The following is a 27,655-nucleotide window of genomic DNA, read 5'->3' as shown; positions in this document are numbered from 1 at the left end:
TAACTCTCCAAGTCAACTCAACTGGCATAAAAAGGAGAGCTGGGAACATAGAGGAGAAATGCTCAAGTCATTCACCGTAAGTTGAACAAAAACTACCTATATTGTATCTACGTTGTACTCACAAAATGGAGCATGCATAAGCCCTGAAAAAGTAGACAAGATAGGAACTTTTCTGTATTGCATCAACCCATAACAAGTAACTGAACTTACATAACCTGTGTTGAGGAAAAAATCTTTCATCTTTATTTACTTGCTCAAAAGAAAAACAAAAGACTGTATTCGACCAAGTCAAACTGCTTACCCTCTCAGGAGAGGGAAGGGACAGAGGAAGAGAATTTGGATCTCAAAATTTTTAAAAAATAAATGTTAAAAATTATTTTTAGGGGGCAGCTAGATGGCGCAGTGGGTAGAACACTGCCCATGGGGTCAGGAGAACCTGAGTTCAAATCTAGCCTCAGATACTTACTAGTTGTGTAACTCTGGGCAAGTCATTTAACTCTAATTGCCACCCCCCAATTGTTTTTACCTGTAATTGGAAAACATTTTTAAAAATTTTAAAAAAAAGAAAAAATTGGGTTTGAGTTCCATATGATAGGACCACTACCTAACCCCACACGATCAGACAAGTTTTTCCTTGAAAGTTGACAAAACTCCCTTAACCCTGCTTAGCTGTCATGCAGGGCGGGGGGGGTGGCCAGCCCACTAAGGCTTAAACTGGCCCTTGCAATACTTTCCTAATACCTGTGCCCATACTGAAGTGGCTTCCTGTTTACCTATGGGCCCTTTGAAAAGGCCTTCTACACAGAGTTGGGACCCTTCAGACTTGGCAGGTATACCAACACCATTTGAGCTACCACACATGTATGTGACCAGACACATTTCCAAAGAGAGGTGACAAGGCTGTAGTCTATCTAAGCTAAGTGCTGCTATAATCCTATTGAATATCTTTTCTATGTTATGACTAAATAAATCTCTTTTTGTTAATTGTTGAATGATGAAATGAATGTCTCATTCCAACATCAAACCTAAACTAACAAGGTAAAGGCATGAAGCAGGCCCACCCATTACTATTCCTTACCCTACACACCAGACACACACCTGTGTCCTCGGGGAAGTCAGTTAACCTCCCAAGGCTCTATGTCAGTAGTGTCCAAGTCAAATAGAAAGGAAGACCACCAAACCCTATATAAGGATCCCTGTGGGCCACATACTGATTTGGAAAGGGGGCATGTTTGACACCTCTGCTCTAGGTGACTCTAAGACTACTAAGGTGAAGAGAAAGTGATGACTGGCATTGTAGAAGGAACTTCCTTAACCAGGAATTCCCTAGATCAGTGAATTCACAGGTCCAGTCACTATTCCCTAAGAAACACAGGGTGAAATGATCAAAAAGATTATGATCTAATGATTGTATCACAAAACACTGAGAAGCAGTGGAGGATAAAATAAAATTGCAACCAAGTTAAGGAAGGACAGAAGAAATAACTAGGACTAAGGCAGAAGAAACAACAATAAATCAACGTGAGACGGCAGAGATCTCTATGGGCATCTGTGAGGGCCTCTCATCCAAACAACAATTGTGCTCCCTTGAGTTCAGGCTCCACTACCTCATCATCCTCACAGACCCATAGGTGCCATGTTATCTCAAAAGATGAAGTAGAGAAGAAATGGCACAACAGGCCAAGTACACAGAGAAGAAATTGATGCTAGAGACTTGCTTTGTAGATTTAAAATTTTATTACAACTTGCAGAAAACAAATTGGTCTTAAACCTCATGTTCAATCTACTTTTAAAATAACTGCATGAACATAATCTTCAAAACAACAACTTAGCCCAAATGTAATCTTTCAACAATATTTTGCTAAACTAAGTTAAAAAAAATAAGTTGAGAATGAAAAACCATTTGTACATTTTTACACCTTAGCACAAAATTCCTTATCTTTATATCTCTGAAACCTAAAATATTGTATGAATATGCTAAGACCATGAAAACTAACAAAAATAAAGGTAAATAAATAACTTACCAATTGCCCCAGCTCTGAAATCCAGCAGCCTGAAGTACATGTACAGCAAACTGACAAATATACACAAAGAAGAACACAAAGAATCTGAAGGAACTATCACTCCTAAAGGAAAAGGAAAAAATAAATTTTTTCTCAATATACTTGATACTTACTACAACGTAACATTAAAAATAATAGGAGCAAACAAGTATCTCAGACCCAAAGAGCCACTTAAATACCTATCACTGAAGAGGGAGAAAAAGACAATTCTTTTGTATTTGTGCATATATAGCTGAGGAAAATTTGCAAAAAGCATTTTTTAAACTATTTGAGATCACACTAATTTGGGAAGTTTTTTTTAGTGAATGAATATGTAAGTTGATGTTTATCTTTTGGTACCTCCCCCCCTTAAGGACATAGTGACCTATGACAAATAACTTATTCCAAAGAACTGTAACATTACAGAAAGAGATCCATAGACTTTATGATTCCACATTTTCAGAAAATGATACTCTCTAACAAAAACCAGGAAGATCTGACATCCACATTTAAAAAGGGTTTAAAGTAGCATAAATTTAAGTGGTATTGTCTAAACATTCAACAGCAGTAACTAGAGTTTTCACATTACTTTTACAAACTTTTACTTAGTATTTCTTACATGTAAGCACTGTAAGGAGAACAATGAAAAATGACATTCCTGCCATCAAGGAGCTTACAATCTGGTAGAGGTGAAGAACCAAGTACATAAATAACTATCATACACTTTAGAATATAATTCATGAACCACAAACACATGGGAAATTTAAGAGTAAATACATAGAAGAATAAAATACAAAAGAGGTTAAATATATAGGAGAGGCCAAATAGAATGAGAGATTTGAAAAAGAAGAAATAACAATTGAGGAAATCAGAAAAGGTAAGACCTGAGCTAGGTCTTGAAGAAGCTTTTCACAGACAGAGATATGGGGAGTAGCCTACTCCAGGCATGAGGAACAGAGTGGGCAAATAGAGACCTCTGAATAAATACAGTATCAAACAATAATTATAACATCAGGGGCAGCTAGGTGGTGCAGTGGATAGAGCATTGGTCTTGAAGTCAGGAGGACCTGAGTTCAAATCCGGCCTCAGACATTCAACACTTATTAGCTGTGTGACCCTGGGCAACTCACTTAACCCCAGTTGCCTCACCCAAAAAAAAAAAAAAAAAAAAAAAAAGTTATCTAAAAGGGCAGCTAGGTGGTGTAGTGGATAGAGCACCGGCCCTAAAGTCAGGAGGACCTGAGTTCAAATCCGGCCTCAGACCAAACACTTGACATGTACTAGCTGTCTGACCTTGGGCAAGTCACTTAACTCCAACTGCCTTACCAAGAAAAAAAAATAATAATAATAATTATTATAACATCAACAATATAAAGTTTACAATTGTCATAGTGAATGACCTCAACTGCCAGGTTGCCTGGGTATTTTATTTAGGATATAACAGAGAATCTAATGACGTTTTCTGAATAAGGACGGCTAGAAATGTTGGCAGGATCCAAAACATGAATGCTTTACTTGGCCTCTTGGTTCAGTGTTAAAGCAAATATCTAGGGTTCAGGAATTCTACAAAATTGGTACTCAGGAAAATGATATAATCACAAGCTTAATTGTTACATAGCATAGCAAGCAGACAAAGAATATATACCAACAATATAAACAAAAGTTTGAACCAACATGCAAGAAACTCACCCCAGCCAGAGGGTGAGAGAGACACACGCTGGAGCAGAAACACACTCAAAGTTGGGGTTCAGGTGGCAAAATTGCACACCCTAAGAATGGGCTTAATTAAGAACAGGTTAATATTGGTGCCGAAGGTCAGAGGGGGACATTCCTAATCAGACCTAGATGTGGTAGAAAAATTCTTGGAATCATGTCACAATACCAGTGAAGCTTGAGCAGGGGGAGTTTCTTTATCTGGACCACAATCTGGTGGGAGTATCTAACATTAACTAAGGCAAAAGAGGAAGAATGGCTTATTAAGACCCCTGCAGCAGGTCAAGAGTTCATCCAATAAAAAAGCTAAAAGCCCTATACACCTGACACAAGAGGTAACAGTGGAAAAGAACAAACTGCCTGTTTTGCCCATGTGTTTCTATGAGCATCAGGACCATTTAGCTTAAGTGACTCCACATTAGACTCCTAACATCATAAATGTAATATCAAACAATAATTACAACATCAACAATATAAAGTTTACAATTGTCATAGTGAATGACCTCAACTGCCAGGTTGCCTGGGTATTTTATTTAGGATATGATTAGAGGATCTAATGAAGTTTTCTGAATAGGGAAGTGACCTATTCATACAATTAGGAAGATTATTTTTGGTAGAAATGTGAATGATGGATTGGAGGGACGAAGGAAGAGGAGCAAATCAGTTATAAGGAAACCTATTATAACTAAACCTATAAACCTATATTGGCATGATATCGTGCTATCCACCTAGATGCCACATCATGATATCATGCTATCTCAAAAAAGCAGCTAAAATTGTACAACTAGAGCTCAATTGGGGGGGGTGGCAGCGACGAGGTAGATGGAGAAAGGGAAAGACAGAAACAGGTTGCTCTATACGTTGGGAACTATGCCCAAAAGGGTATAAAACTGTGCCTACCCTTTGACTTAGTAATACCATTATTAGGTCTGTATTCAAAGTGGGCATGGGTGGGTAGGAGAGAGACCCAAGGAAAAGAAGCTATATGTAAAAAATACTTACAGCAACTCTTTTTGTGGTGGCAAGGAATTGTAAATCAAGGACATACCCATCAATTGGGGAATAGCTGAACAAGTTGTGAAAAAAGTTTGTGAGGGAATACTATAGTGCTATAAGAAATGATAAGCAGTATGCTTCCAGAAAAACCTGGAAAGACTTACATGAACTGAAACAAAATGAAGTGCGGAGAACCAGGAAAACACTGTACACAGTAACAGCAACACTGTACAACAAGCAACTGTGAAGGACTGAGCAATTCTCAGCAACACAAAAATCCAAGACAATTCTGAAGGACCTATGATAAAAAATGCTATCCATCTCCAGAGAAAGAATTGATAGAATTTGAATGCAGGTTGAAGCATACTGGTTTTTTTTTTTGTTTGTTTGTTTGTTTTTACTTTATTTTTCTTTGGGGTATTTTTTGTCCATGTTTTCTTTCACAACATGACTAACATGAAAATGTTTTTGCATGACTATACATGTATAACTCATCAGATTGCTTGCCTTTGCAATAAGGAAGCGAGAGGGGGAATTTGGAGGTCAAAACTGTTAACACTGTTAAAAATGAAGGTTATAAATTGTTTTTACATGTAATTGGGAAAAAATATTAAAAATTCAAAAATAAATAGAAGCTATAGGAGGTGAATGAGATTGGGGGAAAATATCAAGAGAGAAAAGAGTGTTAAGGAACAAACCTTGGCGGGGAGGTTCTTCCATATTTAGAGGGATGAGGAGAAAAAAGTAGTGAAGAAGACCAAGAAACAGACTGGGCAAGAGAGATCAGGAACAGTGCCATGGAAGCCAAGGGAGACAAAATTATAAAGATGATGCTCAAATGTTGCAGAAAGGTCAAAGAGAATAAGAACTGAAAAATGACTATTGGATTTGTAAGTGAGAGTTCTCTACTGACCTTCAGAGAATAATTAAGCATGGTAGGGATGGAAGCAACATTGCAGGGGTTTTAGAAACTAGTGTCAAAGGAAAGGGAGACATTATACATAGACACAGATTAGCAGTAAATGAAAGGTCAATCGACAAACACTAAGCACCTATTGTACTATGTGCTAGGCTATAGGGATAAAAGACCACAATTAAATTGTCCTTGCCCTCAAGGAATTTACATTCTATAAATATGTGGGGATGTTATGCTAAGTGTTAGGGGTTTACTATATGCATTTATCACAATGCTTGGCACAGAGTGAATGCTTAATAAATGCTTACTGATTACTTGTCTGTCTTTTTTTTTTTTTTTTTGCTTTTTGTTTTTTGGTAAGGCAATCAGGGGTAAGTGACTTGCCCACGGTCACATAGCTAGTGAGTATTATGTGCCTGAGGCCGGATTTGAACTCAAGTCCTCCTGACTCCAAGGCCAGAGCTCTATTCACTGTGCCGCCACCACCTGCCTGCCCTACTTATCTGTGTTAATAGAATGTAAATTCCTTGAGGGCAAGGACAATTTGCAAAAAGCAAAAAAAAAAACAAAAACAAAACAAAAGACAAGAAATCAGTAAGCTTATATTAAGCATTCACTCTGTGCCAAGTATTGCGATAAATGCATACAGTAAACCCCTAAAACTTACCATAACATCCCCACGTATAAGTAAGTATACATACAAGTACATGCTGAAATCCTTCTCTTCCTTCAAAACCCAGCTCAGGCACTCACCAGCTCCCTGAAACTTTTCTGAACCTCTAAGCTCAAAGCGACCACTTCTTTGCCTCTGTCACATTCTACCCTATTGTATGCCTACTGGTTTATATAGTTTATCCTGGTGGTGTTAAACTCCAATAGAAACAGGGGCTATTAAACCATACAAAAGGATCTCTGTAGGCCACATATTGACTGAGAACCACATATACCATCATCTACATTGTATTTTCATTTATTTTTGCTAAATATTTCCCAATTACATTTTAATCTTGTTCTGGCCTCACTGTGGGCCGAATGTTTAACACCTCTAGTGTACGCCATCCTCCCATTAGACTGGAAGATCCTCTGAGGATGGAGACTGTGCTGATTTTCATCTTTATATCCTCCACACCTAGTACAGAGCCTTAGTAACATTGACGTATTCAAAAATGTTTGTTGAATTGAACTGCAATAAAGCAATCACTTATGTGAATTAACATAGTACCAATAATAAAATTTCAGAAACAGGGAATTCTCTGTTCTAACATCAAACACAAATGTCCATCCTTAAACTCTCAAAGCAGAAAGTAAATCTCACTAGCTCACAGAAGTTCACTTCACCATTTTATATGACAGGATAAACATTAAAGGCATGCCTTTGCTACGTATTGAAGCACCAAGAATACCGTGGTATGGTGGTTGGAGTACCAGCTCTAGAGTTAGAAAGACCCCAGTTCAATTCAATCCAGCCTCAGACACTTACTACTGTGACCCAGGATAAATCACTTAACCTGTTTGCCTCAGTTTTCTTATCACCTAAGTACAATAAAACCCTGTTTTTAAAAAGCAGTGATAAAGTTCTATCGCAGGTCAAATAATCTCAGGGCACAAGGTTAGAGTTTTGTTGTTTTTTTTTTTCCCAATCACATAAAACCCATTAAGTTAGCCTGATTATTTCTTAGTACATTAACTAAAGTAAGGATAATCAAATAAAACATTATTTACTCTGTTTTCAGCACTCTTGACAATGTATCTCTACTCTATTTCAACCACTCACCAGTACAGACAGTCACACTCCACACCTCTCTCATCAGCAGAAATTGCCTTCACCTTCATGGTTTTGAATTTTGAGCACAAGATCATAGATTTACAGCTGGGAGGGACTTTAAAGATCTCCTGGGGCAACTGCCTCATTTTATAGACCAGGAAGCAGAGATTAAATGACTTGCCCAGGGTCACCCAGCTATTCTTGCTATCTAGCCTGGCATTCTCTCCACTGAACCTTTCACCTGGCAGCCTTGTCTGACCAAAACCTTCTTTGCTTCTCTCTCCCTCTTTTGCACACTACTGAAACTGCTCTTTTTCCTCATCACAACTTGTGATCCTTTCAACTATTCCTTTTCCCCCAGTTAGTCCCCATCTGGCTTTACTTAGCTCTCTACACAGGTTAATTTAACCTCAGATCAATTCTCAATGCTGATCTTCAACCCTTTCATTCATTTCTAATGAGCCTTAATACACTGTTTACAGCAGCTGTTTTAAATCTTTTCCAGTCTCCTGAACTCTTACCCCAAATTTCCAAATGCTTGTTGGCCATCTTTACTTAAAGGTCTTGCCAGCGATTCAAATTCACCACATCCAAAACCAAAATCATCATCTTCCCTGCCAAACAGTTATTTCTCTTAACTTCCTTTTCCCGTTACCCAAATTTTAAAAATTTGAAGCTAACTGATCTTCCCTTTGCTTTCCCTTGTTCTCCAAATCCAATTAATTGTTTAATTTGAACTACACCAGTTTGAGCTGCCCATCAACTAGCCCCAACTCTGAACATAGTGAACACGCTATCTCAGCAAGGACCTTTCATCTCTGGAGCGAAACAAAGATTTATTTGGATGGCTGAAATGCAAAAAGATCCCATGGAACCTCCAAAATTCAAAAGTATTAATAATTATTCATCTGACCTCCAAAATAGCCTAAGATTCTTAGCTTTCTCCTTTTTTCATTCCCACTGACTCTTTTAAGTTGCAACTAGATTTTATCTTATATGACTGTTCTACTTGGACAAATCCTCTTCTGTCTCCTCTGCAAATCTATTAGCTACTTCCTCCCTATGCTTGGGTGCAACAAGAAGGCTCAATATTGGGGCTTTCCTTTCCCTGTGTGCTCTATTACGATAAACAACAGCTTCCCATGGGTTCAACTATTATCTCTTAACGAATGACTCTCAAATAGATACAAACATCCTTTCCCATCTCTCTCCTTCAAAGTTCAGTCACAGATGTACAAATGCCTGCTAGACAATTTCACCTGGATATACCAAAGACATCTCCCAATTCAACAGGTCCAAAATAGTAACCATTTTTTTCTCTTAAATCTGCCTCTCTCCTCCTACCTTCCCTATTTCTGTTCAAAGGATACCACTATTCTTTTAGTCACTCAAGTTCCCCAATCTTGGCTTTATCCTCAGCTCTCTACTCTTATTGCACATATACCTCCAGAACATCTCTCCCACCTGTCTCTCTCTATTCACACGGCCACAGCACCCTCTCATCTGGACTACTCCAAGTCTAATTGGTCTACTATGTCCAGCCCTTCCATTTTACAACTCATCCTCAACACAGCTGCAAAATTAATATTCCTAAAGCACAGATCTGACTATGTCACTCTCCTAACTCAAGACACTTCAGGGTTTTCTATTGTTTCTAAGATAAAATAGAAAATCCTTTGGCATTTAAAGCTGATGAAAATCTGGTTCCAGTCTTCCTAAGGCTCTAATCTAATAACTCAGCAGTCTCCTGTCAGTCTCAAAGTTCCCACCACAGTGGTCAATGCGACGTTCCTCTGCACAACATTTCATCTCCCATCCACATGCTTTTTGCACAGGTTGTCCCTTCTGCTTGGCATCCTCTCCCTCTTTGCTCACACCTCTTACAAGCCCTAGCATCCTTCAAAGTTCAATGTTGAGTGTCACCTCATTCAAGAGGTTTTTCTTAATCTCCTCAGGTGCTGGTACTCCTACTCCAAAATCATATCTATTCTTCCAGGCCTACTTCTAATGGACCCTTCTTCAAGATCTCTTTTCTGACCCTGCTCCTCCCTATCCTCAGCCAGAAGAGATTTTTCTGTCCTCTGAACTTCCACAACATGTTGTTTAAACCTCTTATGGCAGTCATTACAAAGCCCTTTGTCCTTCAGATATCTATGTACATCTCATGTCCCTTCCTTGCATATAAACTCCTAAAGAACAAAGATATAGTTCTCTGTTTATAGTAGTCCTTAATTAATAATTATTTCTTGAATAAGCAAACAGGTGAATAACCATGGTACCCAAATGCAATAAAATTTTAAACTACATCTTTTTATAGCGCTTCTGTCTTTCCATCTAGGCTAAGAGGATTTTATTTTATTTTTTATATTCTTGCCCACCATTCTAACCAGGTGTAATCAATATATGTCACATTACTACCTAAAAGAAATCAACTTTGCCTATCTATTCAAAGTTAAGCAGTGATAGTTAAATACAAATAATTTATAGAATTCTCTCAAATTTGGAATTATTTTTGTCAAAATGATCTTTAATAGAAGCAGGGAAAATGTAGCCTGAATAGATCTAGGAAAACAAAGATTCTGATATTAAATGCCTTATTTTTTTTAACAAAAAAGTAACAACACTGAAAAGGGAAACCAATCAGACTGCAAATCAACAGAAGAATGAGAGCACGTGCTTCACACAACAGTCAGAAGGACTTCAAAAATCTTATGGCATGAGACTGAGCAGAAGATGAGATTAATTAAACAGATGTCCCCTGCACTTAGTAAAGATGAGAGATATGCTTCTTAATAACACACTGTTAAACCTTTCTCAAATTTTGGTATGATTTTTCTGTATAAGAACAGTTTCTGAAGTAGAGTAAGAAATGACATGCTGCTCTGGTTTCTAGCTGTCCAGGGGCTTGGAACTGTGACTTACAACCAAGAGGCCTCTCTCCACACTCCTAAATTATCCTTCCTTTTTCTCTCTTCAACCCAGCAAAACCAAACCTTAAAGGTAGCTGATTTTATTTAGCTATTAGGAGAGCCAATGTTTAGACTAATTCATACAAAAGATATAAATGATCAGCTTCATGCAGGGGTTTCTTAACTTTTTTGTGTGTCATGGACTCTTTTCACAATTTGGTAAAGATTAATAGACCATTTCTCACAATATAGTTAAATACATAAAAATGCATAAAATAAAACACATAGAATTACAAAGGAAATCAATTATACAGAGATATAGTTATCTAGATTATTTTTTTCTTTTAAAACAAGTTCAGGGATCGAAGGTTAAGAACTCCCGACTAAATGTGTTAACTATAGTAGTTACAGTAGTTTCCTATTTTGAAAAATTAACAGGATAAACTACAGGAATAACAATCTCTCTTACCCTTGTAACCCTGCACCTCTATTAGGTAACACCAGGGGATAGAATCAAGCCTGTTTATGAATGAGGATAGACTCAAATTACAATGGGAAACTTAGATGTAAAATGCCAAAATATTAGAGTAAATTGCAATAGAAATTACTGAACATCATTCAATAGGCATTTTGTGCATATAGCTCTACTTAAAACCTATCTACTTAACATGTCTTCAATACAAGTGAAATTAACTTTCTTTAGACAGATGAAAGAAGAATAAAGTTAAATTTAACATCCAATTAAATTACATCTACTAGTGTTGGCCAAAAAAACCCCCCAGAAAACTGGAAATGGTTTTTTTGAGGTGGATAATCATTACACATAAATTTTTACCCTCCACTATAATCCTACTCATGACTATGCCAAAGAAGCACACACTCAGGCACGGCCCTCCACCAAGATGACAAAGTAAAGGCTTTGATGATGGCCCACCTCCTAAGGATTGGCCTAATTAGGATAAACTTATCACCAAAACACTGGCTACCAAGTATTAAGTTTTTATCACAACTCATGAAGTTTTTCTACCGAGCCACTTAGAGGTTTTAGGTCGATTTCAGTGATGGGAGTGTTCACACAGATAAATCGCAGGCCCTGGAGGTAATTTATTCTATAAACACCTTTCTTCTAAAAGCACTTCTGATTTATATTTTGTTGTTGTTCAGTCATTTCAGTCATGTCCAACTCTTCGTGACTTCACTGTGGTTTTCTTGGCAAAGATAATGGAGTAGTTGGCCATTTCCTTCTCCAGCTCATTTGACAGATGAGGAAACTGAGGCAAACAGGGTTAAGTGACTTGCCCAGGGTCACACAGCTAGTAAGAGTCTGAGGCCAGATTCAAACTCAGGAAGATGAGTCTTCCTGCCTCCAGGTCCAACTCTATCTACTGCGCCACCTAGCTGCCACATTTATATAGGCCTGTGGTTTCCAAAGTACTTTATAGAGATTAGTACTATACTGATCAGCACAAGAATCCTTTGATGTGGGAAGAAGTATTATTTAGGAAACTGAGGCTCAAAGACGTTAAGGGACTTGCCCCCAGTCACGAAGGCAATAAGGAAAGATAGAGTGTATTAACAGCAGTAAATTCAGTGTTCTTCTCAGTAAATAAACAAGCTTAGAAAGTATAAAATGCCTTCTACATACCAAGGCAGTGGACTAGGCACTGGGAATACAAATACAGAACGAAGGGCAGCTAGGTGGCGAAGTGGATAGAGCTCTGGCCTTGGAGTCAGGAGGACCTGAGTTCAGACACTTGATACTTACTAGCTGTGTGACCCTGGGCAAGTCACTTAACCTCGACTGCCTCACCAAAAAAAAAAAAAACCAGAACTAAACTAGCCCCTGCCTATGTGGAGCTTACATTTTACTAAAGGAGTTACTAATTTACTAAAAAAAATTTACTAAAGAAATCACTAAATTACATGAATACCATATGTTCAAAAATAAACAGACTGAAGACATATATAAAACATGTGATGGGTGGGCAGGAGAAACACACAACTAGGAGAATCAGGAAAAGGTTCTTATGAGGTGGCACTGGATCTACATCTGGAAGGGGAGCTACTCTTTCCAAGAAATAAAGGTAAGGAAGAAGAACAGTGGAGCTCTGGGGAGATGGATGGTTCTTTGTGAAAGCATGGAGGTTGGAAAAGAATAGCATCTACCAAGAACAGTAGACACATGGCCTTTAGAAAGATGGTAAGGAGCCAAACTGTGAAGGGCTTTAAAAAGCCAAATAGAGGAGTGTGTATCCTAAAGGCAAATGTAGAAAAACTGAAGCTTCCAGAAGAAAAGAAAGACATTGTCAAGCCCTACAATTTTGGAGTATCTCGGGAGAACCAGTGTCGTAGAAGGCAAACATCCCAGACGTGAAATCAGGCAAGACCTGGATTCATAATAAGCCACCTCCTCTACTTAACAGCTGAGTGAATCTGGGTAAGTCACTTAATCTCTAGCCCTAGTTTCCTCTTCTGCAAAATGGGGTAATAAAATGGGGCATTTACTTCACAGAGTTGTGAGGAAAACATGAGATAAATTTAAATGTTTTTAAAGTCTAAAGAACTGTTAGCTATTCTTGTTGCTACTACATGACAACCCTGTGTACAGTGAATTGGAAGAGTGCTGGATTTAGAGAGAATCTGGGTTCAAACTCTGTTTTAACTAATTACTACCTTCATGGACTTGGGCAAATGCTTAAACTTCTCTAGGCCTCAGTTCCCTCAAACTCAAATAGAAACAGATCCCTACAGGCTACACACTGAACCAAAAACTAAAGTTAGATAGTATTTCTATTTATCTTGTTAAGTATTTCCCAATTTCATTTTAATCTGCTTCATGCGGAGACCTGAGTTTGATACCCCTAGACTAGAAGAACCTGGAGGTCACAGGCTCTAAATTTATGATCCTATGAGTGCTGTAAAACATTCTGAACTTGGGAACTGATCTCTCTAAAAACAGGCTAGTCCCTCCAACTCTCTTGAGCCGGATCCTGACTCCCAACCCCTTACTGTTCTCCCAGGTCATTATGCCTGTTCTCAATGCACTTCCCTCACTTCTCAGCCAGTTCAACAATGATCATCAGAATGCTGATAATTAATTTCTTTTTTTGGTCAGGGAAATTCAAAGACAGCAAAGGATGGTGCTATGAACAAATGCATGGAGGAATTAGTACCTATATCATAGAGGGGATGCTGAAGCTGAAGAAATCATAAATCATTTAAGTATTAAGAGGATAAATTCTCATATTCTTATTGAATGCCAGCAGAATCAATTCAATAAAGAGAAAACTATCTTTCAGATTTTCTGTACTCTTTATCCACCAAAGTATGACAAGAACATTAAATACATTAACCAAAGACTAATTTAAAAGCTAATTAGCAATTTTACAATTATGAGGTTAAAATTCAGAAGAGACAGAACTAGAAGATGGGTACCGCATTTAATATTATAATACAAATTAAGCTGGACAAAGGCAGATACAATGACGGGAAAAACAGGTTTGACATTGATTAAGGAAGCAAGTATCAAGAGAACTGATATCAAAAAACTCAACTGGTTTTTAAGTTCAAAAATGTTTTCATTCTAATGCTATCTGTAAAATTTTACAAAAAACAAATATTTAAGGTATATTAAAGCTCAGTGGCATAAGAGACATCATCAAGGATAAAGCATTATTACATTTTCTCATTAATAAAAAGGCAATATATATCTTGAAATGTTTGAAAAACTTCCCCAAGTGCTTACAATGTAGGAGGTACTACATGAGGACCTGGTTGCCATAATTACCTTGATTTTCTTGCCAACATTCTAAATATTCTATGAAAATGTATAGTCTTGGCTATTTCAGAACAGCTGATTCTGTTGCAGAATCTGCAGATTCTCTGCATCCAGCAGAGAACCTGAGTTGGAAGGGACCTCAAAGGCCATCTGGTCTATCTCATACTTAAACAGAAATCCACTCTATACTATCCTTGTCTGGAGTCACCCCCTTTTTTTAAGATCCACCTCCCTCACCGTCTTGGGGACTGACAACTTCCCAGGCAGCAGCTCTTTCCACTTTAGGATCACTCTAGGACCTTCACCCTTACATAAAGTCTAAATGTGCCTCTCTGCAACTTCCACCCTAATCTCTCATCTACACAAAAGTCCTTCAAATACGTGAAGCAGCTAGCACGTCCCCTTTGGTCTGCTCTTCTCCAGGACAAACTCTCTCCCCTGTTCCTTCAATGACTCTTACGTAACATGATCCGTTTCATTTTACATGACTTTACAGAGACCATTGAAAGTGGCTCAGCAATTTTATCTTTGAGTTCTTCCAAAAACTGTGGTTGTAGTTCATCTAAGCCTGGTAACTAAATCAAAGGTAGTTAGATACTCTCTTGATCATTTTTGTTCTATCCTTTCCAATCCCATGATCACTGTCCTTGCCAAAGAAAAAAAGAAAGCACAATAAGAGTAGATTACCTCAGCCTTCTCTCTACCTCTTGCCACCATTATCCCATCTCTCTTAATTCATGTTACTCTGCTTTTTTTTTAACCTTCCTCTTTTTGAGAGTATATTTAAAGAGATTTTTGTGGTTGGCTTTAATTTTCCTTATCAGCCACAATTCATTCTGAGCTTTAACACTCCTGATACTATTTTCACTGGACTATGCCAGACCTCTGTATTAGTTATCCGTATTCTGTACATCTTGTAACCATTTTTAATTAGTTCTTATATAACCTACCTGGTTTTTAAAAATCCTCCCCCTTTTCTTCCTCATCATAATTATTTTGTTTGTTCAGAATTTCATTCATGAGAGCTTTCTTTCCCTAATGGACTAACTTCCCCTCCAGAATTTTAATGCCTTTGAAATTTGGTCCCCTAAAATATAGGGTGCCTGCCAGACTACACTTTCCTCATTTTATCACAAATTCTAATAATGAATGATCAGTTCTCTACAACATTCTCATCACTTCCACCCTTGCAACCTTTTCCTTTTTAATTGTTAAGAATAAACATAATAGCAGTCCCCATAGTTGGTTTCATCACCTTCTGAAGAATGAAATTATCATTAAGTTAAGATATTGTTAGCCATTCTGCTTTGGGCAGAAAGAGCTCCAACAGACATCTAGGTGACTGTGAAATCGCCCATGACTACTATATCATATCATCATACTAATCACGATCTGTTTCCCAAACTCATCAATTTCCTTTCTTTCCAGATCATAGTAGTATGTGGTAATACCACACATTTCTGGCTCAGGTGAACCTCAAATACTCCCTCTCCACCATGCTTTCTCTCTCTGGATTCTTGGATTTCCTCAAGTAAGTGTGAGGAATTGTTACTTTACAGTCACCCAACAGCGTGACTCCAATTCAGTAAACACAATGCACCTACTACATACCATAACACCAATTATCTACTAACTATTTTAAATGTTAGCCACTGATTCTAATCATGTCATTTGACATTTCATAAAATTCTGATTTTCAGTCAACTTTATCGTAAATTTGTGAAGGCAAGAAAAGTGTAGCATCAGGGTACCTAGATTTGAGATCCCTTACCTTTTAAAAAAAAAAATACAAGTAATCACTAATTTATCTGCTTTAGGATTTCTATAGTCTTTAAGACAACATATCTGTCATTAAATGTTTTAACTAGTGATCAGAGGATTCACAGATAAAGGGGCCTTTGATTAAATTTGGTTCACAGATTTAAGAAAAAAAAGAGCCCCAGAATAGTTAAGTAACTTGTCTATTAGTTGATGACAGGTAGTAAATAACAGGGCTACAATTCCAAGCCAGGTTTCATAACTCCAAATTCAGTGCTCTGTGGACTACCCCAGGCTGCGTCTCTATCTAAACTCAAATATTAATGGTTTTATGACTGCTAAGAATTCCCAAGAACACTTAATTAGTGAAGCAAGCTTAAGGAAACTCAAAGTTTGTCCCTTGGGTAAGGAAATGCCAAAGTTACCCACTCAAGAGGTATGCTAATAACATCTACTTAAGCTTCTCCATAAAATATTCTTCTCTTTACCCTAGAAGTCTAAAAAGTGAAGCCTAGCTAATTAACTTCTTCAAGGTATGTTATGAATTGTACTGACACTTTTTAAAGTCAGGGAAGGCAGGGAGAAGGAAAGGAGATTGCCAGTGATCATTAAAAAGCTATGGTCAGGGTTCAGTTAAGAACTGACATTGCTGGGATTCAAATTCCTGTCCCCAATATCTTTATTTCAAATGACAAATTAGGCTACATATCAAATTCAGGTGTGTGAATCCCAGTGCATTTAAGTAGTTTCAACAGAACAAGGTATAAGACAATGGATGAGATTCCAAGATAGATACTTGTAAAGTGAGTCTGGACTAGAAAGTCCTTGGCTCATATTCAAGATTCAGGCTGCAGTGTAAAATATATACTTAAAATTCTCTGGCTGCTATTCTCTTTAACCAACTGTTCAAAAATAAATAAGGTAGCCTAAGCTTCTTTGTGACAGGTCCTCTTTCTCTAGCTTCACAATACTCTCTCCTCACCTCTTTCTCCCTCTTCCTTCTACATCTTCCTATTCATTTTCTTCATTTTACCCCATCTCTGTCCAATATACTTTACTATTTATTGCCCAGCACACCTTTCCTACAACCTTGCCTCTCCTTTTCCTTCCATTTTAGATTCAACATGGAAAAATTCAAGCTAATTATAAAAAAGTATAAGACATATAAACACTGAAGACAACCAAGTAAGAATAAGTTTATACAATCATAAGGATTAGAAAACTGAATTTGTTAGTTGTTCATGGTTAACTGTATTAGTATTTTTTAAAACTATAAGGTAAGGCAGATTTCCATATAAAAGAAAAATTTCAGGCAGAAATTGTGATGGGGACAAAGTGAAATAACTTTCAAAATGAACACCAACAAACAAGATTTTTTAAGAAGAAAAAATGTCATTATACCCTGTGTTGACAATTTTGTGTTTTGTATTTCTCTGTTGACAAAAATTGTATACTAGCCCCTTAAATTTTCTAACACACAGTAAATATTACATTAGCCAAGGATTAAAGACACTTATTTTTGTTTCAGTAAAGCTACCTTAAGGAAAATAAAGGAAAAGTATGGCATACACTTGTAAATCTAATCAAATGAAAATGAAATGTCACAGGAAAGCACTTAACTATTAGTAGAGTGTATATAACCATAAAGGATTGCCATAAATTTGTTATTCTCACTATCTGAACAGCATTACCCCATATACTGCCTTTTTTTTTTTTTGAAAATGCAAATGAATTGGCATGGAAAATAACTAAATTACCAATCATAAACTAGTAGAGATGAAATTGCATTACATTAACTATGATACACAGTTACCTTAAAGACCATTCAAAATTAATAGGTTTTAATAGTTAATTTTACATTTCAGTAAAAAAAAAAAAGTGACATGTAAAAATATTCTCGGAAGTTAGTTTCTCACACACAATAGAATATTTTCACAAATATCAAGCTTTTACCTAGTATGTTTCTACCGCAAAAAATTTCTTTTATATTCCATCAACTTTTATGTTGAATTTTTCTTTTCTGAATGGGGCAAAGTAGAGTCAAAGAGCTCTTAACAATGAAAGGGAGTCACATTTTTATTACACTCAAGATCTACTATAACATTTATTTCATAATTATAAAAGATCACATTTGAAATTTTACCTGAAAGCTCCATAAAGTGGTCTGTACCAACAGACAAACGAACAAGGAGTAAAAAGCATGAACCAGAGGATACTCAATCCGAAATCAACCCCTCGTCCAGGCTCAACACAAAACCAAGCGAGGCATCCAAAGATATTTAGGAACAATGTTACAGCATGGACTGCGGAATCAAAAACACAGAAAGACAATTTAACTCAACATATCTGAGTTCATTCCACAAGTATCATAAATTTGGAAGAACTACTTTCTAATACTAAATACTTTAAAATGACACCCTATACAACCATTTCCAAGTGTTCATTACATGTAAGTGGATCTCTCACGTCATCCATGTGGACACGCCTTCCAGAGGTACAGACTGAAAGCCATCTTCACCCTCTTCTCCTGTGTGACCCTTGCCCATGATTTCCAGACATACTCTTTGGAGGATCTACGCCGTGTGCTGGAGCCCTTCCTCTGGTTCTTTTAATATATTATGGATATCCTATCGTGGCAATTAGGCTGTCCATCTATTATATCCTCCATGCTCTATACACGACCTGTATACCCCTAACTCTAAACTCCTTTATGACAGGTGCCGTTAGGACTTTGCACTATCAAATGTTTGGTGAACTGAATTTCCTAATTGTACAAATCTTACGGAATCTTTGACAATTCTCAAAAAACAACCACAGTAATAAAGCTGCGTCTTCCATTGATCTCTGAGTCGCCTGAAATTTTGGTCTTTGATTCATATATAGCATCATTGGGAAAATTCTAGCATTAAAGTATCCCTAAAATATTTATATTTTTCTTAACCATTTGAATATACAAGATAGATATCAATACACCAGAATATTTATCATGAATTCTATTGTCCCTATAATGGTAGTAAATGGCCCTGTTAAACTAGGCCAACCCCATCTCTTATGATATATTCCCTTAAAGAAAAGGTCCTCCCCCTGGGGGCAGCTAGATGGTGCAGTGGATAGAGCACTGGCCCTGGATTCAGGAGGACCTGAGTTCAAAACCAGCCTCAGACACATAACACTTACTAGCTGTGTGACTCTGGGCAAGTCACTTAACCCCAACCGCCTCACCAAAAAAAGACAAAAAAAAAAAAAAGGTCCTCCCCCCTGAAGATCCTTTCATTTCTCTTTAGGCCTTTAGCAATGTCCAAGGCTGACAAAAGCATCCTGTCAAATAATTACAAAGTCTTGCTCACGGTTAATGTTGAGGGCAGGAGGAAGGTTATTCCTAGACATAAATTTGTCCAATGCAACTTACAAAAAGGGTCAGCAGAAGTTATTCTCCTCAGAAACTGTTAAGAAAAAGGTACTGGAAGGCAGCACAGGCTAGACTCTAGTAGAAAGAACATTAAGACCAAGAGTTCTGATTTCTAGACATGGGACCTCATTCTAGTCTTAGTTTTAATAATCTATGATCTTGGTCATAATCACTTCACTACTGTGAGCCTGTTTCCTCATTTACAAAAAAAAGGGCCTGAACTAGACAAATCCTGTTAGGTCTCTCCTAGTTTTCAAATTCTATCAATCTCCCTCTGAAAACCTCTTATAAAATGTTTGTTATGAAAAAATCCACTGCTGAGGACCATATAGCAGTCTAACTATAATACATTTTTTATTACATTTCAAATTTTCATTAGCAAAAATCACCAATTCTGATGAAATGATAAAGTCAGATGTTTTGGGAAATCTCAATGATGGTTTCTAGCAAATCCACAGTATAAGGCTTAAAGTGAAAATGTATGTTTCTATTACTACGGTCAACTTTTCTTAGTTCCTATCATTACTCTCAAAGTTTGTGCAAACTCTTAAATATAGCTCATTGTTTTTATGACAGAATAAGAATCTGCACAAAACAAGATAATGCCAACACAGGCCAAAAGAACTAAACTAATCCAGTAGACAACTTTGTGCCCCTACATACTGAATGAAAGCAGAGGCTAAAGTTACCAAATGAAATCATCTATTAATCCCTATTCCAACAAAGACACATAACAAACTTTTATTTGAAGATAGAACAGTACAAGGAAACCTAGAAGTTCTTCAAGTTAAAACTAAATGAGGAATGAAAGGCATCAGAGCAGAGGATCACGGACTTAAAAGCACGAAGAGCCCTTAGGAGTCAGAGTCCACCTCCCTAATGTTACAGACGAGGAAACCAAGGCCTAGAAAAATTAAGTGACTTTCCCCTGGTCTCAGAGACACAAGTCTAAGGCAAGATTTGAACCAAAGTATTCTTGACTCCAGATCTAATGCTCTATCCAATATACCACAATGCATCTCTATAGGATCAAAATACTCTTGGAACAAGATTTAAAGGTTACTTTTGACCCTTTAAACTGTACATTTTAAAAATCTTATGGGGAGAAAAATATTTTCTTGGACCAAACCTGTGATTCCAATGATGCAAGGGATATCTAAGAGTGGAAACTCCCTTTATCAATGCAAATCAGGAGCTATTCTTCAAATTATAATCTTAGAACACTGTCAGCAGCACAGAGATTAAATCACTTGCCCAATATCACACAGCTAGTGTATATCAGTGGTGACACTTAAATCAGGTGTTTCAAAACATGTATCCACTACACTGTGCTACCTCTCACTACCGTGAAATTTTACACACACACACACACACACACACACACACACACACACACACTACATAATTTCTTGATTCTAACATAAGGCAACATAAAAATAAAACTAATTACTTGTATTGCCTTAAAAATTGGACATTTCAGGAAAGCTTTGTTATACTATCAAAGACATTTACAAAATAGTCCAAAATTTTCAAAGAACATACAAATTACCTCATTTGATCTTAATGACAACTTTAGGAGACAGGTACTACAGAGATTATTATCTCATCTTAGAGATGAGTAAAATGAAGCGAGGATTGTTAAGTGACCAGTCCACATTCACACAATGAATAAGTATTTAAAGAGGACTGCAACATAGTTCTCTCCAGATTCCATGTCCAGTGTTCTTCCCACTACACCATGCTGTCTCTCATTAAAAAACTAAATAATTTTACACTGGAACAGAAAAGAGTACAGTAGAAAACCATATAGGGCATCTATGTGATTCAGCCAGCTCTTGCAGCTAGAATACCATTAAATAAATTACTCCAAAGTACTTAGTGTTAATTCTTTTTTTTTCACACTCCAGAAACACCTATCCATAATTAAATTTTGGGGGTTTTTCCTGCTAGATTTAGTTTGTGATCTCCTTATGAAGTATTTTTAATTTTGTGGTTATTTCTGTCAAGTCTTGATGGCATATTATGACAGTTCTTTTATAGCCTATCTCCCAGTCCACCTGTAAGGTTTTTTTTTTTAAATATTGATCAAATTCCTTCCACGCACAAAAGAGGTGCCATAAGATATATAAATGGTTTTAAAGTTAATGCAAAACATTTTTTAAAAAGCATACACGGAGCATATACCTATTAGCATAATTTCTATGAAGAGATGTCTGGGGAAATACTCCAATAATACCTAAACTTCAATATGATCTCAATAATACATAGGCATATCAAGGACCTGGGATCCAGTCAGTGTGGGACTGCCTCCATCAATGCAGATCACAGGCCTTCTATAATTTTTACCATTGCCTGCAGCTCAGAGGGGTGAAATAAATTACTTGTCCAGGTTCACAAACCTACTATCCAAAGACGGAATTTAAATTTAGATCTCTCAGTCCTAGTCAAACTATTAACTATGCCACATTGCTTACTGATACATCTAAAGGAGACAAAACTTCTTTACTTTCTTTTGTACTTCTCTTCCATGCATCTCCTGTAATACCTATCCTCCTTTCTTCTGTCTTTCCCCCCACCCCAATCAGTTCTGGAACCAGGATCAAATCAACTCAGCCATTCTTCCTAAATGGAATCTACATGATCTACTTCCCAAAGGCCCCACTCACCACCCCCAAAATTTAAGACTAAATTGCTTCTCCCTAGCTACCACTCCGTTTTGTGCATCCTCTACCCCATTAGAAAGTAAGCTTCCAGGGGGCAAGATCTGACTTTGCTTTTGTATTTGTATCCCCAGTTTGCAAATAAAGAGCTTAATAATCACTTTTTCATTCACCCATATCTTCATCTCCCTAGGAGGCAGTGTGTTACAGTGGGAAGAGATGAATTATTAAGGAAAAGAGTTCTCTTCACCATAAAGTAAGGACTGGATGTGTGTCACAATTTTCCTCTAAGTCAAAACCAGAAAAGGAATCTTTGCTCTCCCTAGGTTTATGTCAGGTTTATAGTTGTATCATGAACATGGGCTGGGAAACGTACCTAGAATATTCTCATCCATCTTAAGAAAAATACAAACACTTGTTAGTTTCTGTGACAAAACCATCTGTTTCTGAAAAGTTACCTCTCACTATATACCATATTAATCTTGTTACTAAATAATATGATGGCAAGAAATTCACTAAGGCAGAGAACATGAAACTAGTAACAGGAATTTCTTCCATAATAAATTATAACCTTTATCTTTAATAAAATATGCTTATATGAGGTTGAATGGACACATATGAAATCTCTACCCTTTACATTAGAATGGATAAAAACAATAAATGTCAGAGTTCAACACAGGAACTAGGGATGTCAATAAAACATCTACCAGAAATACTTAAAATAATAATAGTTTAAGTCAAAGGATGCAAACTGTCTTGTTTTCATATCCATAATGGCCTCGTTTAAATAAACAATGTGACTGTTCTATTAGGCAAGAATTATATACCTTAAAGCAAGAACAAATTTGATCTATCAATATTATAATTTGTGAAGAAATAAATCTGACCTAGGAAAAGTAATGTACAAGCTACAGTTCTGCTATTCAATTTAGGGAAAACTATCAGACACTTCCTCCACCTAACATAAAGAGTACTATGCTTCTTTCTACAAGTTCTCCTATTGCCTTCTACTAGTGGTACTAAATGAGATCCTGGCTGGCATCAGATACAAACCAGCATCAAGACTAAACAAAACTCATCAGGAAGCTCTATAAAATACAGTGCAATTTTGGGCTATAGCTAAGAACAGTATGATAGTATATTTTAAGATCCTGGGCTACAATTCTTCTACTAAAGTCCTTTGCCAATGGTCTCATTCCTGGGTTCTTAAAAGGTATGCCAGTTAAGCACAAACTTGGCAGGTCTTACCAGGATGAAAAGACTTTCAGATATACATTCAGCAGCAAATATGTAACTTACATCTGGGGACCAACTAAACTAAATTCAGAGATATTCATCACCAAAGATTTTTTTGGAGAGAGGCAGAAGACAGTATACCAACTAATGAAGGAACTATAATCTGAATCAGTAGAAGGGGTAACTACACTAATAAAAACCTTGATTCTTGAAATTTTAAAGTAAACATTAAAATTATTTTGGAAATGCTCTGGGCACGTCTGATAAAAACTGGAGGCTCTAATCCACGGGTGGGGAATCTGCAGCCTCAAGACCACATGAAGTCCTCTAGGTACTAAAAGGCCACACCTGAGGACCTAGAGAGGGTAGCGTGTGGCCTCAAGGCTGCAGGTCCCCCCATAATCAATGGCACTTCTCCCACTAATGAAAATACATTTACTTTTCCTAAAAAATTACTACTTTAGTATCTAATTAGAATAGAAGCTATGGTAAAAGTACCTAGAAGCTACAGTAAAAGATTCAGTTTATTCTACAGTCAAGTATTCTAACTCCATTGTTGAAAGAAGCCAAAATACCTACATTTAACAAGATATAAAAATAACTGTTTTCTTCTGCATAAAAATAACACTATACGCTATTTTTAATGCTATTATTTTTAAAATAATCACTACAAACAGAATACATTTTGAAAGAAGAAGGAATTGTTACAAAAAGATCACCTATCACATGCTGGGGCAGTTCTATGCACATTTTTCCTCAAAAGAATTCAAGTTTTTCCCACTTTTTTCCTCCTAAGGTTAAACAGATGCTTAAATAAAAATAGTTCTCTCTGTCAAAGAGACTCGCTATCATTTGTATTTACAACTCTAAAGTACATCAATATGTCTTAGATCTTGAAGCTGAGATTTGGTCTCTTAAAAAAGGAAAAATTTGAATATAATAACTTTATCACTTGAGTCTTAAAATAGAAATGTTAAATTTTGATGACAAAATAAAAAGTCCATACAAATTATATGATTTATTCTATACTCACACATCCACAAGTAGTACATAATCTTTACTGTCTTCTGAAATTCTACAGGGATGTCTACAGAAAAATCCTGATAGAAACAAGGTCCCACTGGAAAATTACCAGGAAGAGGTGGCCAATTATTTTTTCTGCCTGCAAATGAAAGAAACAAGTAATTTTAAAACCATGCCACACTTGTTATTCATATTTAGTACATCACATCAGAGATCTCCTCATTTAAAATATGTTTTACCTTCCTTACTCCACAAAACATGTAACTTCATAAGAGTGGTTACTACACTCTAACGCACACTACAAATCTGCTACAACTGAGGGGCAGGATGTCTCTTTCTCAATCTGCTTTGCTTAAAAACTAATTATATGGTATCCAACCTTCTGGGAATGAGCCTCCTCCAACTGAGTTAAGTTGGTTATGATTCACATCTTTGACAGAGTACAATGAAAGCCCTTCTAGCATAACAAGACCTGTCAGAACTTATATTTCAACGAAATAGTTTTTGAGAATCCCAGGTCACCTCCATGCCAACGAGTTATCAGAGTAGCAGGTTAGAAAAAATATGTTTGCCTTATGATTTCTAATTGCTCTGCAAATTATGTATGGTTAACTACATATTTCAATCTATGCCTCTAAAAATGCCAAATTTTACTAGAAAATACATTGGACATTAAAATTTTTAAAAGATAAATACTTTGGGGGCAACTAGGTGGCGCAGTGGATAGAGCACCAGCCCTGAAGTCAGGAGGACCTGAGTTCAAATCCGGCCTCAGACCAAACACTTGACACATACTAGCTGTGTGACCTTGGGCAAGTCACTTAACCCCAATTGACTCACTAAAAAAGAAAAAAAAAGAAAGATACTTTGTAGGGGCATGTAGGGTAGCACAGTGGATAAAGCACCGGCATATGAGTCAGGAGGACCTAAGTTAAAATCCGGTCTCAGAACAGACACTTGACACTTACTAGCTGTGTGACCCTGGGCAAGTCATTTAACCCCAACTGCCTCCAAAAAAATAAATAAATAAATACTTTGTAATCTCATATCATTCCTCTCCAGAACTTCTCTGCCATGCCCAGAAAACTCTTCATCCTGGAAACTCACTCCGGGCCCAAAAATCACACACTCAAGGTACTTTCTGCCCCGGGGGCCCCCCCCCCCCCGATTGGATGGCTCCTCCCAGAACCTCCATTTAAGGAGGGCACCCAGGCCAGCCACATCTCAATTCCTCTTTAGGCTACACTTAGGAATTTCTCTACCACGCTCAAGTACCTTTGAGTCTCTCATGTTTAACACTCTCCTCCACCTTTTCAGCTTCTTTCTCTGTGTTTTCTTCATGCAATAGAATGTAAACTCCAATTCTTTCTTTCTGCTTCTATCTGTATTCCCAACACTTGGAATAGTGTTTGGCACATAACATGAACTTAATAAATGCTTGCTGGCTGGTTGACTGACATCTCTGAAATGGATATTCCACAGAAATCTGAAACTCAACATGCCCAAAATGGAACTCATTCTCTTTAGCCCTAAGTCCTACCCTCTTCCTAACATCCCTATTACTAATATCGAGGGCACTGTCAGGTCCCAATCACCCAGCCTCACAACCTGTCTTTCTCAGCTCCTCCCTCTCTCACCCTACCCTCTCCCTGCCTCAAGTATCTCATCTCCAGTCCATCCTCCATTGAGCTGTTAAACTGATCTTCTTAAAGTGAAGGTCTGACCATGTAACGGTAACTTCCCTATTTAGTAATCTTCAATGGCTCCCTATTATCCCCAGAATGAAATACCAGATTCCTTGACTTTTAAAGCCTTTCATAATTGGATATTTCCAGTCCTCTTAAACCTTACTCACTACCACATTCTCTGTAATATACTGACACTAGCCCCCTTCTCTTCCCTGCACAAGACACTTCTTCTTCCCATCCCTCTACTCTGGGCATTTTTACTGGCTGTCAATTAGTCTTAGAATTCTCCCCCTCCTCATCTCCGTCTTCTGGCCTCCTTTAACTCTCAGCTAAAGTCGGACCTTCTGCAAGTCTTTCTCAAGCTCTCTTTATTCTAGTACCTTCCCTCTGATATACACATATATACATATATACATATATATACATATATATATATATATATCTTGTTTTTGCAGTTGTTTACAAGTAGTAAACAACTCCACCATTAGACAGCAAGCTCCCTGAAAGCAGAGACTGTCTTTTGCAATTTTTTGTATCTCCACAGCAAAGTACAAAGCAAATAGCAAGCCCTTAATAAATGCTTGCTGACTTAATATTTTCAGTACAACTGGTTTGGTGAGCTCTTCCTATTCACATTTATAGTTAGGATTGCTAATTGTATTTCCCACAATCCTATTCACTTAAATTTATCCTTCTATTTTTCACTCTGTTCCCCAGTCCTCAAGAGTGTTTGCTTCTGAGCATTGCCTCCCTTAATCTACCTGTCCTCTTATTCTTCCCCCTCCTTTTGCTAAACACTTTTCCCTCCTACTTCCCAGTTGGGCAAAACAAATTTCTGTATCTGATTCTTTAGGCATGTATATTCTTCCTTCCTTGAAATAGTTCAGATGAGAGTATGGTTCAAGTGTTACCTGTTTCCTCCCATGCCTCCCCTCCATTGTGTACTTTATCTATTGAGACAATTTTCCTCATCCTTCTTCTCTCTTCCTCTTTCTTATCCTTCTTCTTTTGAGATTACTTCAAAATAACAGAATCACATCCATGTCCTCCATCTAAGTAGACTCCTTCTAACAGCTCTAGTGACGATCAAGTTCTGAAGGGTTAGAATGTGTATCATCTTTTCATATCAGAACATAAACAATTTAACCTTGTTTAGTCCCTTATGATTTCTCACTAATGTTTACCCCTTTTATGCTTCTCTTTAGTCTTCTGGTGAAATGTTTTTTTTCTATTTAGAGCTAGTCTTTTCATCAGGAATGCTTGAAAGTCCTCTATTTCATTAATGTCCATTTTTTCCCCTGAAGAATTATTAAGTTTTGCTGGGTGAGTTATTCTTGGTTATATCTAGCTCCCCTGCCTTCCGAAATTTCATATTCGAAGACCTCTGTTCCATAAAAGTGATAGGTGCTAAATCTTGTGTGATCCCAACTCTGACTTCATTGTATTCTATTTGACCACATAATCGTTGCCACTGCAGAATCGTCACACGTTGTTGTTGTAGTTTTGTTTTGTTTTTTTCACTCCAAAAATTGGTCTATAACCTTTCATTGTGTAATCATCGCATGGTATAATCCTGTTCATCACACCACTTAAAAGGTAAACACAGCTGCAATGTATTCACCAGTGGTACATGGATATGCATTTATCTCTCACACACTGCCCACAAGCCTAGAATTCTCAGCGTACGTGCCTTGTCAGTATTCAATTTTAATGTATATTCACAAGTATTCCATGCATCCTAATCTTGCAGCAAAGACAGTTT

At 37.1% G+C, this 27,655-nt stretch overlaps 1 protein-coding gene across 1 annotated transcript in view; it reads right to left on the bottom strand.

The window, feature by feature from the left end:
• SCAMP1 (secretory carrier membrane protein 1) overlaps nucleotides 1–27,655 on the bottom strand; it is a 94,709-nt gene that overhangs the window by 15,385 nt on the left and 51,669 nt on the right. The window contains exons 5-7 of the mRNA XM_027863566.1: nucleotides 24,216–24,344; nucleotides 18,021–18,180; nucleotides 2,025–2,126 (exon numbers count right to left, since the gene is read on the bottom strand). Of these exons, the coding sequence (XP_027719367.1) occupies nucleotides 2,025–2,126; nucleotides 18,021–18,180; nucleotides 24,216–24,344 (391 nt within the window). The remainder of the gene's footprint in view (nucleotides 1–2,024; nucleotides 2,127–18,020; nucleotides 18,181–24,215; nucleotides 24,345–27,655) is intronic.

This window comes from Vombatus ursinus, unplaced genomic scaffold, assembly GCF_900497805.2.
Source record: "Vombatus ursinus unplaced genomic scaffold, bare-nosed wombat genome assembly UNPS02014772.1, whole genome shotgun sequence".
NCBI lineage: Eukaryota > Metazoa > Chordata > Mammalia > Diprotodontia > Vombatidae > Vombatus > Vombatus ursinus.
The sequence above is the reverse complement of the archived record's forward strand: the minus strand, read 5'-3'. Positions and strand labels throughout refer to the sequence as shown.